The 16,925-nt window shown below is 39.2% G+C and overlaps 1 protein-coding gene across 20 annotated transcripts in view; it reads left to right on the top strand.

Moving 5' to 3' along the window:
* The window catches only part of LOC103480667 (adhesion G protein-coupled receptor L3), a 275,299-nt gene that overhangs the window by 142,827 nt on the left and 115,547 nt on the right, over positions 1 to 16,925 (top strand). For all 20 annotated transcript variants that reach the window (XM_017310504.1, XM_008435707.2, XM_017310506.1 and 17 more), the window contains one exon: positions 8,488 to 8,597. In XM_017310504.1, coding sequence (XP_017165993.1) covers positions 8,488 to 8,597 — 110 coding nt within the window. The remainder of the gene's footprint in view (positions 1 to 8,487; positions 8,598 to 16,925) is intronic.

Below are 16,925 nucleotides of genomic sequence, written 5' to 3'. Positions count from 1 at the left end.
TATATAGTAGATATTTTAAAGTCTTTGCAGACGTTTCCATATTCTTTTCAAGAACATGTACTATATGTTTGTTCAACGGTTGTAGGTAATTTTTTTTCTGACTCTTTCCATTTTTATTTCATGCTCCACTTCTGCTACTTCTCAATACTTGTTTCTTAAAAGAAAAACACGGCCCTGTTGCAAAATACATCACGTTTTCAGATAAGAGTTCCTTGCAAAACACTTTGTTGCAAGAACACAATGTCCGTCAAAGTTTAAAGAAATAACAAAACATGTGGTATCAAAAAAGTATTCAGAAACGGTACACAAACTTTGAGAACGTTAAGAAGTTAAATAAACTGGATTATTAATCCATAAGCATCTCTGTCCCACAGTTTTTTACAAGATATAATTTTAATTAAAGCTCTCTGTAAAGTGGCCACTTACCTTAGCACATGGTTAGCATGTGTTCATCAAGCTTTGCTTGTGTTTGTGCTTTAGGCTTCTGGATTGTTGCCAAGCAGGGCTTCATAGATGAGTTTGTAAAGCCTCGGTATCAACATAGGGGCCTGAAAATATTGGAGTAGTCTGCTGCCTGGTTGGTCATCTTTCACCCAAACTAGCCACGCTGCTTCAGCGCTTCCATATTTCTTTTCGCTTGAACTGCATCTTATCTTCCAAATGCAATATTAGAGAGCGAGCAAACTGAGTGATGTCAAATCTTATGAAACCTACTAATCGTTGTGAATGACTGTGAGGGATTACGTTTGTCGGGTAGGAAAAAAAAAAGCTTGAAATAGCCTTTTTTTTGTAAGCAGTGTAAAGGAGTTTACAAGCAGTGATTAATACTGACCTTTGTTTGACCATTCCCAATGAAACTTTCTCTTCTTCGCTTAGCAGGGCTCCGTAAAGGTTGCTCATACATACTGACGTACAGAAAAATGCCCAGATCTCCTCGTGCACAACACTGTCAGCACTTTATTTATTTCCGCTTAGTTCCAGTCTGCTAATCCAATAAAAACTAAACATGGTTGATGTTTTATCGCCTATGGCGATGCACATCTGACAGAGCTCGATGGTTCTCTTAAGTTTTGTACTACGCTGTTAATACCTCTCTTCTTCTTCTTGTCATGTGTTGCTCAACAAATTGATCCAATCAGCGCTTCATACTTGGGTTTCTGTGAGGACGTGTTCACACATTTGTACAGCAGCATGCGAGCTTAAGCGTTTGAGAACAGCGAGTTCCTTCAGCGGCGTACTTCAAATCCTCTGCGCCCACGCTCGGCTATTGTGTCTATGTTGTAGACATTCATTCCTGATCTTTCTCCTCTGCCTCTTAATCTGCGCTAAGCGGATCTCTTGATGTTGGGGAAACAAAGTGTTCAGATCTAAAATAAAGGGAGTGTCTGTGAGTGGGATTCAGCGATGAGTCTACGGTTTGGTGGGGCTCATGCGATCATTTTTAGGTTTCACTAATCCTTAGCCAAATGCGCAATTACGCAGAAGTTTTGTAAAAAGTTTGTTTCACTTTGTTTTCCTGTGTTGCGAAAATGACTCCGACAATCTGTTAAAGCGACAACTTTCAACTGTTTTTTTTATGTGATATTGACAAAATATCCCAATATTTCTTTCTGTATGGGTTGATTTTGATATTTGTCACAACATTGCTTCTGATTGAAATTCTTGTTTCCAAGATTCCATTTATTTCATATGAAAAGAGACTAATTCAACTAATTATAGTACATAATTAAAGAGCTTCACTATCAAAAAAATACCATAAATTAGGCTGTGCTGTGGTGGTGCAGGGTGTTATGTGCTTGGGCACAATATGATTTATGTTTATTTATTTATGTTTATGGAGACGTTAGGATCTTTTGTTAATACGATAGGGCTTGCGTAATGTTTTGTTTTGTATTAATTAGTTATGTTAATTAGGGGCGCTGTTGGCCCGCCTATATATAGGTGGGCTGATGGCATCGTGGGAGAGCTGCCTTCCCTCTCGCTTGTTTGTTTGTCTCAGACCCCGGAACGATGCTGACCGGTCTGGCGGCCGCTGGCCACAGCCGTTTAGGGTATTTTTGTTAGTTTTGTTCTTTTTTGGTTTTGGCCTGGTGTGACCGGTTGTCCTGTTTTCGATTCTTTTTTTTGAAGTAGATTCTTTTCTTTTTCTTAGTCCGGTATCCGCAGAGGCTTCGACGGCCCTGTATAGGGTTGGCCCTCTGCGGTACCGTTTTGTTTCTTTTGACTGGTTAAGCACAACCCACATATGGAGGCCTTAGTCCTCGACGCAGCTGTCGCAAGTTCGATTCCCAGCCTTGGCGGCCTTTGCTGCATGTCTTCCCCCTTCTCTCATTACCCACTTTCCTGCCAATTAACTATCAAATAAAGGCCACTAGAGCCAAAAAAATCTTTAAAAAAAATACCATAAATTAAATGAACCATACCCTTAAGCATCGTCTGACATTATGGATAACAAAACGAGTACATCTACATGTTCATTTTCTCAACAGGTTATATACTGTCGTACAAAATCCATTTGCATCATTTCTTTCAGTACGTGTGCGAAGTAATGCAAATGAAGTCACCATGATTACTCTTACTGTTTACTATTGTACACATTTTTTTTGCCCAACTCTGAATAAACTCCGGGGAGGAATTGAAATAGCCACCCAAAGCACGAGGGTGTCCATATGTGCTCCCTGCACCAGGACATCTTGGGCTACAGTTCGGTGGTTGACTTTGTTGTTGTCTCATCTGATCTGCGGCTGCATGCCTTTGGGCACTCGGGTGAAGAGAGGGCCGGTGCTGTCCACCGACCCCCACCTGGTGATGAGTTGGCTCCGACTGTTGGGGGAGAGTGCTGGTCAGCGACTTCCGCATGGCTTTGAGGTGATTCTGGTCTCAGGAAGGAAAATAAGCAATTCTAAAACTGTTCATAAAAGAATAGAATTATAGATAGTATGAAACGTGTAGAGACCCTACACCAATATAAAATGGTGTAAGTTGGATGATGTGGTAGATATCCTTCTTCCCTTCTCCCTGAGCGCTTATCAGAACAACAACCAAAAATATCACCTTACCCATAAGAACGAACGCTGTTCGTTGCAGCAGTTAAAGACAATTAGTGAATTCTACTGAGTGTTGAAGACCGTTGTTGTAGCGAATTGGGTCAGGAATATTGACCCTTTTTGTCACTTTTTCCCCCCCTCTCCTCCCTCCCCACATTTCTTACAAACACAAACTCTCAAGTGTGTGTCCACAGCAGGCAAAGAAATCAAACACCAGTCCGAACACATGAAACGCACAGTTCAAACATTAGCTGTTTCTTGGCACACAGAGTGTTATTTCAGCACATCGTTTGTTTTCTTGACATGGGAGCTAATGCCAGGTGTGAAAATTCTGCCTGAGTGAAATGAGTTGGCTCTTACTGTAACAGGCTGTTCTCGTCTGTAATTCTGCATTATTATTAACAGGTGCAACTTATCAAAAAGAAAAGTAAAAAAAAAAAAAGTTTACTCTTTGACTAGCGACAGTAATATTTTGCTGTTTAGAACAGAAGAATACAAGCAACAACAGTAAGGTGACAGACAATAACAATAAATAGACTCACATAAAAATAGAATAAAAATATGTTACACATCACATAAAACCAATAAAAACAGAAATTTTAACGCATAACAGGTATGCTATAGCAATGTATAACCTTCAAAAATTGGTAAAAAAAAAAGACATCATTCTTTAATATTGCTCCAACAGTGAAACATAATAGCAAAAAGTTAAGTGGAAGAAAAACTTTGGTAGATACGGGATAGAAACAACTATAGCATGGGAAATACTGTGAGGAAACATCCATTCAAGAGTCTGGAGGAGATTCACAGGATGTGAACCGGTGCTAATTTTTCAAAAGCAGTCCCAAAGGGATTTATCCAGTACATTAACAGTTCAGATGCAGAATTCTAGCTCTCTGTGCTTTCTTGGCTCACTTCAGGCTACATTTCTTTTGTGGAAAACTGCTCAAAGCGTTTTGGCATCATGGAATCTGATTCAGCAATAAATGGTTGGACTTCAGATTTTAAAAAAAAAATTATAAAAGAATTCTGCTCTTGGTATAAATCAGTTTTTTTTTTTTTTTTTTTTTTTTTTTTTTTTTTTTTGAAAATGGAAAATATAAAATTTGATTGGGAAACATTTCAGCACATTGTGTGTCACATGAAACAATATTTTAAATATTAGATGTCTGAGATATTTTTTTTTTTTTTTTTTTTTTTTTTTTTTTTTTTGTGCTAGAGATGTTACAGTCTTTCATTCAGTGGCCGATTCATGTTTGGTACTATTTGCACCTTGTCTGGGTTCAGTGCGACCCGGAGGAGTGAGCTTCGAGTGTCAGCCAGAGTGGGGATCAGCCTGTGATTACAGCAACTGCGATTTGTGCTTACATTAGGCTCTGGTGCTTTGTGCTTTATCTTCTCTCATCAGCTGGCACCCCGACTTCTAATCTGCCAATTATAAAACAGCAGATGTAAGGAACAGAGAAAGTGGGGGTGAGGCAGTCGGAAAAGAAAATCGGGAGAAAAGTAACATATATTTCACCTTCTTTTTTTCCCAAATCCTTTGTGGTCAGTGATTATATCAATGGGCCTTTTTGTAAGCGTTGATCCTATGGTGCCGTTTTTGTCTGATAAAGAACAGAAAGAACAGCTACATCAAGTTAATACCACCTGTGTTTCATTCTTTACTTGTGATATATTACATCAGCTTCAGACCACCTGCATTTTAATACATATTTCAGCATACAACCCAGACTTAAACCATTTCACCTTCTCTTTGTTAGTTCAAAGGGGTCTGTAATAGCCAAGTGTCTGCTGCAATCCTTTAACTCCACGTTTTGATTCGGAGACAGTTCCGTGGCCTTCGATCTAACGGGATTCTCCCTTTGAATTCCCCATTGGTTCATGCTTAATATGTTTGGGGTCTCCTCGCCGTTTCAAAAGAATGGAGTTGAACTGTTTTCAGTATCTGGAAAGGCACTTAAAAAATGCTTATACTATTTATGTTTCATTGGCTCCATCTATGCATCCACCTATAAATAATTAAACAATAATTAAACAATAGTAGAATTTCACTTGGCTGTTAAAATCCTTGGTGGAAACATGAAAGGAGGGATCCGTCCTGCTTTTTACCGATTCCTTTTCATCCTACAGTTTCTGTAGGTTCCACATTAAAATCCTGACCACTGTGCAAATATGTGACAAAAATTCATGAATTTGACACTGGAAAATAAACAGAAACCCCATCATTCTTTCTTCAGCCTTTTTTTTTTTGCCCCTTTGGAAATTTTCTCAGACAATATTTAATCAGACAGCATCTGCGGCTGCTTGTTTTTGTGCATGCAGCGGTAAAAATGAACACGGATTGTTTTTCCATTTTAAGTGGGGCAAGATAGGCTCAGATTAAGTTTGCAATCCATGTTAAATAAACAGTCCGACGTTTAATCCCCCAGGAGGACGTTAAATTGAAAAGGCGTGTGATTAAAAGTCCAGATTTGCTCATAGCCTTTACCTCAAAGGGTATGGATTAGCAAAGCTTGTGTTCGTGTTGGGCCCCTTAAATGTGAATGTGCAGCGAAATCAGTCAACGGGCACTTAATGATGTCAGACAATAATTGGCATATTGTGTGTGTGTGTGTCTCAGTTTGCTTCTTTGGACGGTTTGCATCTCCATTTAAAACTTTTGCTGGTTCCATCGCTTCAATCCGCAGTGAAGACGCCCAGATTTAGCTTGTATTTACCTGCTTATTACAAGCCAGCCACCTCCAAACAGACGAATGGATAAATTTTCAGCCAGGAAGAGAACGGGGAGGCCACGAGCCTGCCTTGGTAATTGTTTCTCGGTTTCATCGGCTTGACCCCTTATTTACTTGATTGTCATTTACTGCCTCTGCGTTAGCTCTTGGTAGGTCAGAACTGTAGCTTACCAACAGCTCACCGCTGTGACCGAGCGAGAAAGACGGATGGCTGGTCGGGTTCACGAACCCATAAAGCTCACAAGGGAGGAAGTCGGCGGACCATATCTCATTACCGGCTCAGGCCTGAAATGAGATGGGTCCCTTTTCCGCCTGTCCCTCACCGCTCCGATTGATTAGTCAGCAGCCAATCAATGTTAATTAAGGTGTAGAGAATCATTTAATTGTGGCATATGAATCATGGTGTCAGACCCTTCCTTGACCTTCACAGGACTTAGACTGTGAACCGTCTAAATACTGTTTGTATATTGGAGGGTAATGGCAGTGTGTAAACGAGCACGGGTTTGACGGACGTCTACCCTGAATGTGCTGCAGTCGGCAGCAGTAAACCTCTCGTAGATCGGAGCAGAGACAGGATCAGACTCGGCATGCTGTTGTGCAAAAATATAACTAGCGAAAAAAGCATTCAAAGGTTAATCTTGTTGAGTTATTCAATTTAAAAAGATAAACATTGTTGTGTTTTTACTTTTTTTTCAAATAGGAAGACAATATGAAATTAATTAATAGAGAAATGTTATGCTGTAGCTATGTTACTGCTAATTTGACAATTGTCAAGCTGTCATTGGCACTCCTCCACCAGTATGGTTGTGGTCCAGAGGTGAGTTTCTGCTGTCAATGATGATACATTCAGTGATTTGGGAAGCCATGTTCTCTGCTGGTATTGGTGTGTTGTTTTGTTTTGTCAAGTCCAAAGTCAGATGTAGCCATCTGCTACTTCCTGTTGCTTTGGCGGCTTGTTCTATTCCTCTCCACTTACGTTTTAAAACCATTCCTGGAAGCAGTACTCTGAAAAGCCAGGCACTGACCCTCATTGGCTTAACTTTGTTGTGGAGTGTGTCTTAAGTTATGCCAGAATTTTTCTGTATTTTTTTAATTATTTTTTTTTAAAGGGAAGCGCTGTAAATACGGATTTTACCGTATTCATGCGGAAAATGTCTGGCGTCCACATCTGCCGGTGTTTTACCGTAAATTACAGTGTAATATTTCACATACTTTCTTTGCAGAAGTACATTCAAAAAGATGCAAAGTTTAGATTTTTGTATCAACTACAATCCATAAATATTGAAAGTAACATAAGTGAATGCTTGAACATAAAATCCATATAATTCTTGACTCTTTATTTGTAAAATAAACTCATTAATTATAACAATTATTGAGGTGTGCTTCTGGTTTCCAGATGTATGCAGAAGCCCAACAGATCTATACCTGTCAAAACGTTTAAAGCTTAATGTTGTGAGATAAGTGCTGCTTCTGTTATGCGAGGCGAGAGGCTCTCCATGCATATGAAGTGGCGCTTTGATTGATGAGTGCCAAAAACAAAATGGCACAGGAGAACACCACAGGCACCATAATTGTGTTCTTTAATGAAGACCAGCATTTCATGCTGGAGATGATTGTGCAGTCAGTTGATTGTGTCTACCCCCTTTTCCCCGCAACCACCCCCTACCACAACAACCATCCATCATGTGATAATAACGCTCCAACCTGTGCATGGTCTGGTTGGTACACCCATGACTTTCAACTCTATTCCTCCACAGCAAGATGAATTTGTCTCTGCCAGAGCCAAATGAACCTTAAAAAGAGGGGAACTTCTTAACTTTGTAGATTTCGGAAAACGGTTACGGCACTGCTCTGTTATTTTAGTTTGATCAATGTCTGATTAAAATCAGTCTCCTTGGCGAAGTTATGTAAATCCTTGAGAGTTGTGTTTCTCCACATAATTCCCTGAAATTCAAAAATCTGAAGTTTGATTGACAGTTGTTTCTGGGTATTAAGGGGTCCTTTCCCCCACACTTAATGTGTGCAAGTCATAATGGGGTTTTTTTGCCAACCACGGAGACAGGGAATCTAATATTTTACCATACTGTTAAAATAAACAGTAGTTTAAAGTAATTTTGCAACACATTGAGAACCAGATGTCATTTTACCATATTTGAAAAGTGGTGTTATGCAAGCGACTTGTTAAATATGATGCCAGGGCTATTTGCCCAGCTTAACTTTACGTTTTGAGGGTCCAAGGTTTTTTTTTTTTTCTTAGCCTATGATGTTCACATAACAGAGACCCTATTTCAGATCTTAGCTATAAGCACTGCTAAGCTTTCCAGCTTGATTGCACAGTGCGACAGATTGCATCACATCAGGCAAAAAGCAAAGCTTAGTGTTACTTTCAGGAGGAGTTGGAGATACAAAATAATCCACCTGGTGCTCCAGTGCCTGGTCATATGCAGGAAAATGGTAGCAGGGATGTAGATGTTTTGCTTATACCTTTATGTTCAGTGGAGGAGGAATTCTAGTGTTCACTAAAGACTCAACATCTGTGAGATATTTAGCACTTTTGCTAACCACTCAGTCGAGCATTCGTCTTCAAACACACCACAGTTGAGAATTTCTTTCTGAGAAAGTAATATTTAGTGTTTGACTGTCATGCACTGTGCCCATTGATTGCTGCTTGTATCTTTTGATAATTGATTCTATGGTTTCTGCAGATGTAACAACAGGACCCAGTGTGCCGTGGTAGCCGGACCAGACGTGTTTCCTGACCCATGCCCGGGAACCTACAAATACCTGGAAGTCCAATACGAATGTGTGCCCTACAGTATGTATTTTTCACTCTCAGTCACACTATTGCCTTCTTAGCAACGATTCCTCGGCAACTTCATCGTAACTCTATCAGTACTGCTCTAAAGGTTCATAGATGTCCTAAATGCACATTGCACATGTCGTGATGATTTTTTGTGATTGTGTACTGGAGTAGATAAAGAAAAAATGCAATGTATCAGAGCAGAGAAATGTCAACAACATGGGATGTCTTTAAGATATTTGACTTAACCCAGGAGGGAACGCTGTCAGTGTTGTCTTTATCTGTGTTAAATTTCAAAAAATGTACAAACCGAATATTTTTTTTGTCTAACCGAGTCACGGCGTGGAAAATTTCGAAAAAGAAATATTCCCTACTTGTAACACTTTATTTAAGCATTTGAAGAATTTGTTAGAAGTTGGGTTGCACACATATCCAGTCTGCGCACATGATAAAGACAAAAATAAAGTTTGCTTATTTTCTAGAAGCCAAGCAAATGTTTGGCTCTCTGAGGTATTTCCAAATGGATTCATTCTAATGGTTTAATTTCTGCATCAGATATAAAGAACTTTTTCAAGCTGCAATAAACTTTAGTGGAAATGTGTAGGTGTGGGTGGGAAGTGTAAGATGGGGTCACAGGATGAACACATGAAGAGGAAATCTACATGAGGTCAGAGGAAATGGAATGGACATTGCCATATAACCCTAGGTATTGTTTTAGGACGACTTCTCAGCATATCATCAAAGCCGGTCATGTCGCCTGCCAAGATCCTGATGTGCTGTCGGGGCTGATGTGGGGGAAAAAAATGTTTGAATAAATCTGGCAGTGGGCTTTCAGATGTACGGTCTGCTGCAGCCACGGGATTGAGGAGAATTGTAGTAATTCAAATTCAAATCAAAACCATCTTCCTAACATGTTAGGTCTTTACACGGCTCCCTTTAGAAGTTTGACAGACAGCAGCTTTGATCTTGTGATGCAAGAGCTTTTTTTTCCACCAGTGATCTAAAGCCTGCAAACGCCTCTTTTATATCTGACTCCTTCCTGTTTGCGCATTTTGTCATTCCAGCTACACGGAGTCTTTTTTTCTTTATTAAGGAGTAAAACACTCCAACCCAGCTTCGGCAGCTTCGGTGTACGGAGACGCACTTGGTCTGAACTGTGGCCTACAGCAGCACTTGGTTTTCCATAATATCCTGTCCTTCATATCCTGCAGTGGTTCCTGTTGGAGCTAACTTGAACTTTTGTTCCATCCACTTACAGTGTTGACTTCACAGTTTGATAGCACTCGCTTATTGTTAAATTACTGGAAAAGGATTGTACTTTTTCCGCTTGTTGGGCTGTTTGTTCTGTTCATGAAAGTGATGGACAAAAAACTGTTGACAAAAGACAAACAATATTTAAGAAGAGTATAAGACTTGTGTTGTTACAACACTGGTAATCTCATGTATTTATATATGTGCATTAGTACCTCAAAGGTTAGAGCTAAGAGGTGTAAAAAAACAAAGTTGTTTAGCTATTTACAGTACTGCATTGAAAATGAATAAAAAAGCAGAGAAAATATGTTGAATGTTTAAAAATACTACTTAGAAAACCTGAAGAGCTGCCAGTTTCAACTATTAAAAGAAATAGAATATAAAACAAAATAGGAGCACTCAAGAATTATACATAGCCTTATATCTCTATGTTACGTTCTATTCCAGATTGATGTGTAAAGGGTCTAACATTGTGGCTCCAGACATAGAGACGTCCAACATGGAGGTTTGGGTTTCAGCCAGTTTTCATCTGGTATATTTAGTGTAATTGAGCTCCATTCCAAAGGGATGTTGGCTGGTCCACATCCCTTTGGATGTGGACCAGCCAAAGGGATGCCTAAATCACTTCTGTCTGATCACACATGGTAAAATGCGTTCAGCCTATGCTCTTGTGCAAATTTTTAAAACTTTTTTTAACCTTTTTAAAGTCATATTTAGCCGCATAATTAGACTTCATGGCTCCATTTAAAAAAAGGCTTACAGCCAATGCTAAAGGTCATTATTTTCCACATCCCCGTTGAAGCAATAATAATAATATTTGCCCTTTAGGGCAAAAAAAAAAAAAGTTCTACCTATAGGATATAAGGTGCTAGTCTTCAGTCTTATGTAAGTATTTTCATCAGAAAAAAAATGACTTATGCATTTGTTAAAGAAAGAACTGCAAGTAAAGAAATAAAGGGCCAGCTACATAATTGCTGTAATTTTCTTGCCTCCAGTTTGGACTTCAGTAGTGTAACTATGGATGGTGGCCAGAAATCATTGTTGGATAAAAAATAGGTTTCATTTCCATGAAAAAAAAGGAATGAAAACAAGAAAGAAATCAGATGACTTTCTGGGATGTTTAAATATACTACAAGTTGCAGAGCATCTTAAATTCACCACCATCTTTAGGACAAAATTAAAAGAAATTAATGTCTAACTGTCCAAATAAGGCAGTCAGATCTTTTTTTTTTTGTCTAGAATGAATTGAAAGGTGCAACAAAATACAACAATAAATGTGTAGATTTCATAATTGTTGTTATTGTCATTTAAGTGTAATAGAAACTTTGATAACCAGATGTGAAAGCCTCTTTGCCAAGTCCCACTTATTTAGTTGTGCTAAAATCATGAAGCAACTAAAATGACAACTGGGTAAACTTCAGTGAGTTTCATTTAAGAATAATACGTAGATTTTTATAAGACTCCAGGTCATTCTAGAATTAAAAGAGTGATTTTTCACTTGTAATATCTTCATTTCCACATATCCAACTACCTGGGTAACACAGGTAGTGTTACCCAAAAGGGGTAACACTATACCTGTTACCCCTTTTGGGTTAAAGGGGTAACAGGTAGTGAAGGGGTACCACACATCCTTCTCTCCAGTGATGCCCTCCAGCTCGTTTCGAGGGATCCTAAGATCCTCATAGTTACATAGCCCATCCAGGGATTTTCTAATACCTATCCAGAATAAGAAAACAAAGCTAATCCTTTACAGATGAAGACTGTGTATACACAGTCTTCATCTGTAAAGGACTCCCACCTTTCCTTGACAAGCCTCGATGCCAATACTTTATTTTCTACTTCAATGTCTCCCTCTACTCCTTTTAAATTCTGCCCTTCATCTGCACCCTCCTCGGTCCTCCACACCTTCCTTTACCATTGCTTTGCTTCTTTGTTCTCTCAGTCTGCGGTCTCTTCTCCTTTTCCCTTCGACCACTTTCACTTTTACATCTGTATTCCGCTTGGGGAGTCTCTCTTTTTTCTTTTAGGGATAAATTACCGCCCTCCTTTCTCCACCAATATCTTCATAAAGCGTCGCGAAAGCAGACTCGGATGTGCCGTTAATAATGGCGGCGGAGGGGAGTGTGCTAAATCGATGGACACATGCCGTAGATACAATATTGATTTCATTAATTTGCGATTTGATCCGCTCCATCAGTTGTAATGGAGGGACAAAAAGAAGTTATAACAATTACCGCCAAGAGTGGCGGTGTCTGTGGGTGGCAGAGTCACAAGCCAAGGCAATGCATCATTTTTTCTATTGAGCTGCTGTCTGAATAATTGTTTGATCCGAGATCTGACTTTCCTGTAAGGCAGTAGAATCACTGAACAATCAAGGAGGTTAAGACAGTAGTAACAGAAGGGAGACATTAGCATATATTGCATGACATTTATTAGGGAGAAATGCTTCATATTGGATCATATTGGAACTGGTGTAGCTCATGGACACTGGTTGGTTTAAACTACAAGGTTGGTTCAGTGGGGTTACGGTCAGAGATTTAACATATTGTGCATCTGGAAAGTATTCACAGTGCTTCACTTTTTAAACATTTTATAATGTAACAGCATCAGTTCATTAAAATCTAAAAAAAAAAAAATTTTCAAATTTATTAACAATAGAAAAACGATACAACGCCTATGCTTTATACTTTATTGATCTACCTTTGGCAGCAATTGCAAACTCAAGTCCTTTTGAATCTGATGCCACAAACTTACCTATAAGCCGTTTCACCTCTTCTTCTTTGCGGTTCTTGTCAAGCTCCATCAGGTTGGATGGGAGACGTCTGTGCAGCCATTTTCAGATCTCTCCACAGATGATCAATCAGATTCAAGCCTGCACTCTGGCTTATAGCCATTCCTGGACATTCGCAAAGTGGTTCTGTGCCTTGGGTCGTTGTGGTGTTGAAAAATAAACCTTTGCCTCAGTTTGAGGTCAAGAGCATTCTGGAGCAGGTTTTCTTACAGCATCTCTCTGTACATTACTTAATTAACTTTCCTCTCTATAATGGCTAGTCTGCCAGTTAATGCTGTTGCAAAACATCCCCATTGTGTGATGCTGTGACCAGTATGCTCCACCGTAGAGATAGCATTGACCTGAGGATGAGCCTGGTTTCCTCCAAACATGACGCCTGGGATTCACACCAACGAGTTCAATCTTTGTGTCATCAGACTGGAGAATCTTTGTTTCTGTTGGTCTGAGAGTCCTTCGTTTGTTCCTTTTGGCAAACTCTAGACGGACTGCAATGTGCCTTTTCTGAAGGTGTAGCCAGCTCTAGGGAGATTCCTAGTGGTTCCAGACTTCTTCCATTGACAAGTGATGAAGGCCACTGTGCTCACTGGGACTTTCAAAGCAGCAGGTTTCTTTCTGTGTCCTTCCCCAGATTTTTGCTTCAGGATAATCCTATCTCAAGAATAATCAGTGGAAACGGCTCCCGTTTGAGCTTCTTGGCAAATGGCTGTGAATACTTACGTAAATGTGAATTCTTGGTTTTCTTTCCATTTTCAATAAATTGTCATAATGGGGTATTTGTGTGTAGATGTTTGAGGAAACCGGTTCATTAAATGCAATTTGTCATAAGGCTGTAACATAAAATGTGGGAAAAAGGCGAGGCACTGTAAATACTTTCCAGATGCACTGTTAGTAACCTTGTCTTGTTGGAAATCAAGCAATTTATGTTATGTCTATCATTTCTCTTAAGAGGAATGGAAAAATATCCAGTCAGAATAATAGAAGTTTTTGATCTTGACAAAAAAAAAATGTAATGGACAACCTGGGGAAGAATATTTACCCAAATGTGTTTCTATTTGGGCATGTATGTGAAATTATAAGTAGATCTTTTTTATGTCACAATTCTTTAAGGGTTCATGTAACATAATGTCATTGAAAAACAATGATTACTTGAAGTACACTATTAAAAATGTCAAAATCAATGGCATTTCTGGCTTAACATAGTGCATATTAGCTTCTGAGTGGAACTGTACACGCTCCTTCAGGCGCTTCACTATTAAGTATGACCGCCTTCGAAGAGCCGAACCTTTGTGATGACTCATAAACATGACTCCACTCCAGCAGCTGACATCTTGTCTTAACCCCATCCGTTCACCTTGACTTTCAGCGTTTCAGTGGTGAGATGCCAGCCTATTCTCCTAGTGGCTTATTAAAAAACTTCCTTTCTCCATTGTTCCATTCTTCTCTTAGTGTAACTTTCACTCGAACAGCTCCTCCCAAAGGTCAAGTTGATAAGAGGTCAGAACAACCGTGTCTTCCTCCTACACAACCCCTGCAATCTTCCTCAGCAGTAATGAAGCCCTTAGATTCCCTCGGTGGCCCCTCAGACTCTCCAACCTGTCACACAAGATCGGGCATCCGGACCTGTGTTGCCATGCTCTACTGTTCAAGTAGCTTTTTTCTTCTTCTTCTTCTTCTTCTTCTTCTTCTTCTTCTTCTTCTTCTTTTTTTTTCTTTTTTGAGATGTTGAGAACTTGTGGCTATCTCTAACTTGAAACTTCTGATTCTGCTAATTAGTTGTACCTTCACACTTCGGTTTCCATGGCAAATTAGCTAACTCTTGTCCAAGCAGTCTATCAAAATAGTCTATTAAAAAAAAAAAGATGAGGTATAATTAAATGTCCTTTCAGAGAGCTGATTTTGCTTTATATGCTCTGCAGAAACACTTCAGTGTGCTCAATAGGGAAGTGCAGGAAAAGTGGAAACAGAAAGACAAGGACAAAGATAGAGTGAATGAATAAAGGAGGGGAAAAAAACCCTGCTGGCTGTCTGGTGCTATACATAAAGCACCAGTTCCCCCCACTGTTTGTATCTATTAAGGACAATATAAAATCTCGTCTCTCTCACAGTGGGTTCCAGCTCAGCTCTGTCAGCCACCCCTCGCAATTTGGAAGCTAGGCCAGGATATATAATCATGCAATCAATTCTCAGATTTGCACAAAGCCGCGCAGGCTTGTGCGTCACTGAAAGTTGTCACGCAATTTGTTATATTTGGCGTCTATTTCCAGCCTGACTAATTTGATTCATTTTGATAATAACAAAGAAAGTTTAGGGTCTGCTGTTGGAATTATGGTGCCGATTGTTTAGGTGAGGTATACCAGGCACCTGCCGCCACTCAGCACTGACAAATGAAACCAGGAAATTGATGCTCTTTGGCTTATCACTTACAGTAAAGCTTAGGCCTTATGTGGGGTAATTACAGAGACTGTTCTGGACCGGTCACGCCTCAAATAAAAGCCACCTTGGGGACATGGACTGGACTGTATGGTATTTAATTGGACACTGTCTGTCAGCAAGGTTGCATTGTGTTTTTTATATATATATATATATATATATATATATTTTTTTTTTTTTTTTTTTTTTTTTTTTTTTCCCCCAAAGCAACATTGTCTGTGGAGGCAGTTATCACTAACCTGGAGCCAGGAACTGTGAAATTAAACTCTTAGCGATGCATTTATTTTTTTTTTAGAAGCATGAGTATGGCAGTGCATATGGTATTGCAGTAAGCCTTTGATAATATATGAGTGCATATTTGTAAAGTGGCAATTTAAAGATTTTTCTTTTTTTTTTTACAAAAATATTATTCAGCCTCCCCCTCCCCCAGCATCTATATAATTACCACATTGAACATATGTTTTTACACCATAATGTGTCTATACAGTGACGACACTCTTTGTGTTCAATTCAACACTTTTACTGTGCTAATTATTCAACACAACTGCTGTGTTAAAGTTATTCAACACAGTTATTATGTCCTAGTATAGGCACTATTGTGTTTGGTTTTGACTCCGTTTGTGACGATATGAACAAATCCAGAGTGTGCTTTGCAAAAACCACCTTTCACTACAATTACAGCTGCACGTTTTAGGAGTATGTCTCCAGCAGTTTTACATATCAATAAACCAACAATTGTTCCCATTCTTCTTCATAATTTACCTCAAGATTATATTAAACTTTTTTTTTTATTTCCCCTCTTACTAGCAATTAGATTAAGTACTTAAAGCAGTGTGCATTGTTAGTTGTCCTTCTCACAGAGTGTTTTGCTTGTAGGCGACAAAGTAGAACTTCCTGTCAAATCACATAATCGCCTTCCATCTCATTATTTTATCCCCTACATTGTGAGAAATTGCAAACGCTTATGGCTTTAAACTTACAATTATTTAGTACAGGTCATATTTGTAATGAATGACTTGTTGTTTTATAACCCAACATCATCATCAGTGAGCCGTCTGCTGTGTCCCTTGGTCTTCTTGATGCTGTACGAAACCTCCAATGCTTTCTTTATAAGAGCTGCATTAACAAAAGGTAAATTGCAGACAGTTGGAATCTGTGTGGTATAGACGCATTCGGAAGAGAACTAATGAAGTTTGAAATTAAGTTTCAACCATATATCAATTTTCTTCCATTTAAGAGTTTCACACCACTTTGTGATGGTGCATCACAAAGAATAAATTGAAGTGTGTGGGAGTAAATGCAACAAAATGTCAGAAGGTTCAATGCATGTAAACACTTTGGAAAGGCACTTTAAAGATAACTGCCACAAATATTTATCGCTTTATTAGAGAACAAGCAAATCAAAACATGTAAATTGATGAAGCTTTAACGTGAGCTTAGTTCGCTTCACCACTTCAAGGTGTTTCTGCATAAATCCTGTCTTATTTACGTTGAAACTCTGATCTTGGATTTAGCGGAGGCTAAATCCAACATCGGTAATTCAGCATCATCGGCATTCTACCGTCCCTCGCTCACAGTCTGTCCTCTCAGCCTTGGATAATCTCCCAGCTACTCATAAGCTTCTTGAAGAGCAGATCACCCCCTGTTTGATGTAATCAGTAAATCTACTAAGCAGGTTGTCGGGAAGTTCACTGTTTTTTTTTTGTTTTTTTTTTTTTGCTTAGTTTTTTTTTCTTTGCCCTTGAGCTCTCCAACGTGTGTCCGTTAGATCTGGCTTTGGAGTCAACACTATGACAGCCGATGCATCAGCAAACCACGCCCACCTCACTTCCAGCTGAAATGCCAGTGAGCATTGTCCAACTTGTTCAGGC

The sequence above is a fragment of the Poecilia reticulata genome, linkage group LG18, assembly GCF_000633615.1.
Source record: "Poecilia reticulata strain Guanapo linkage group LG18, Guppy_female_1.0+MT, whole genome shotgun sequence".
Lineage (NCBI taxonomy): Eukaryota > Metazoa > Chordata > Actinopteri > Cyprinodontiformes > Poeciliidae > Poecilia > Poecilia reticulata.
Note: the sequence above shows the minus strand (reverse complement) of the source record. Positions and strands in the feature narration are given on the sequence as shown.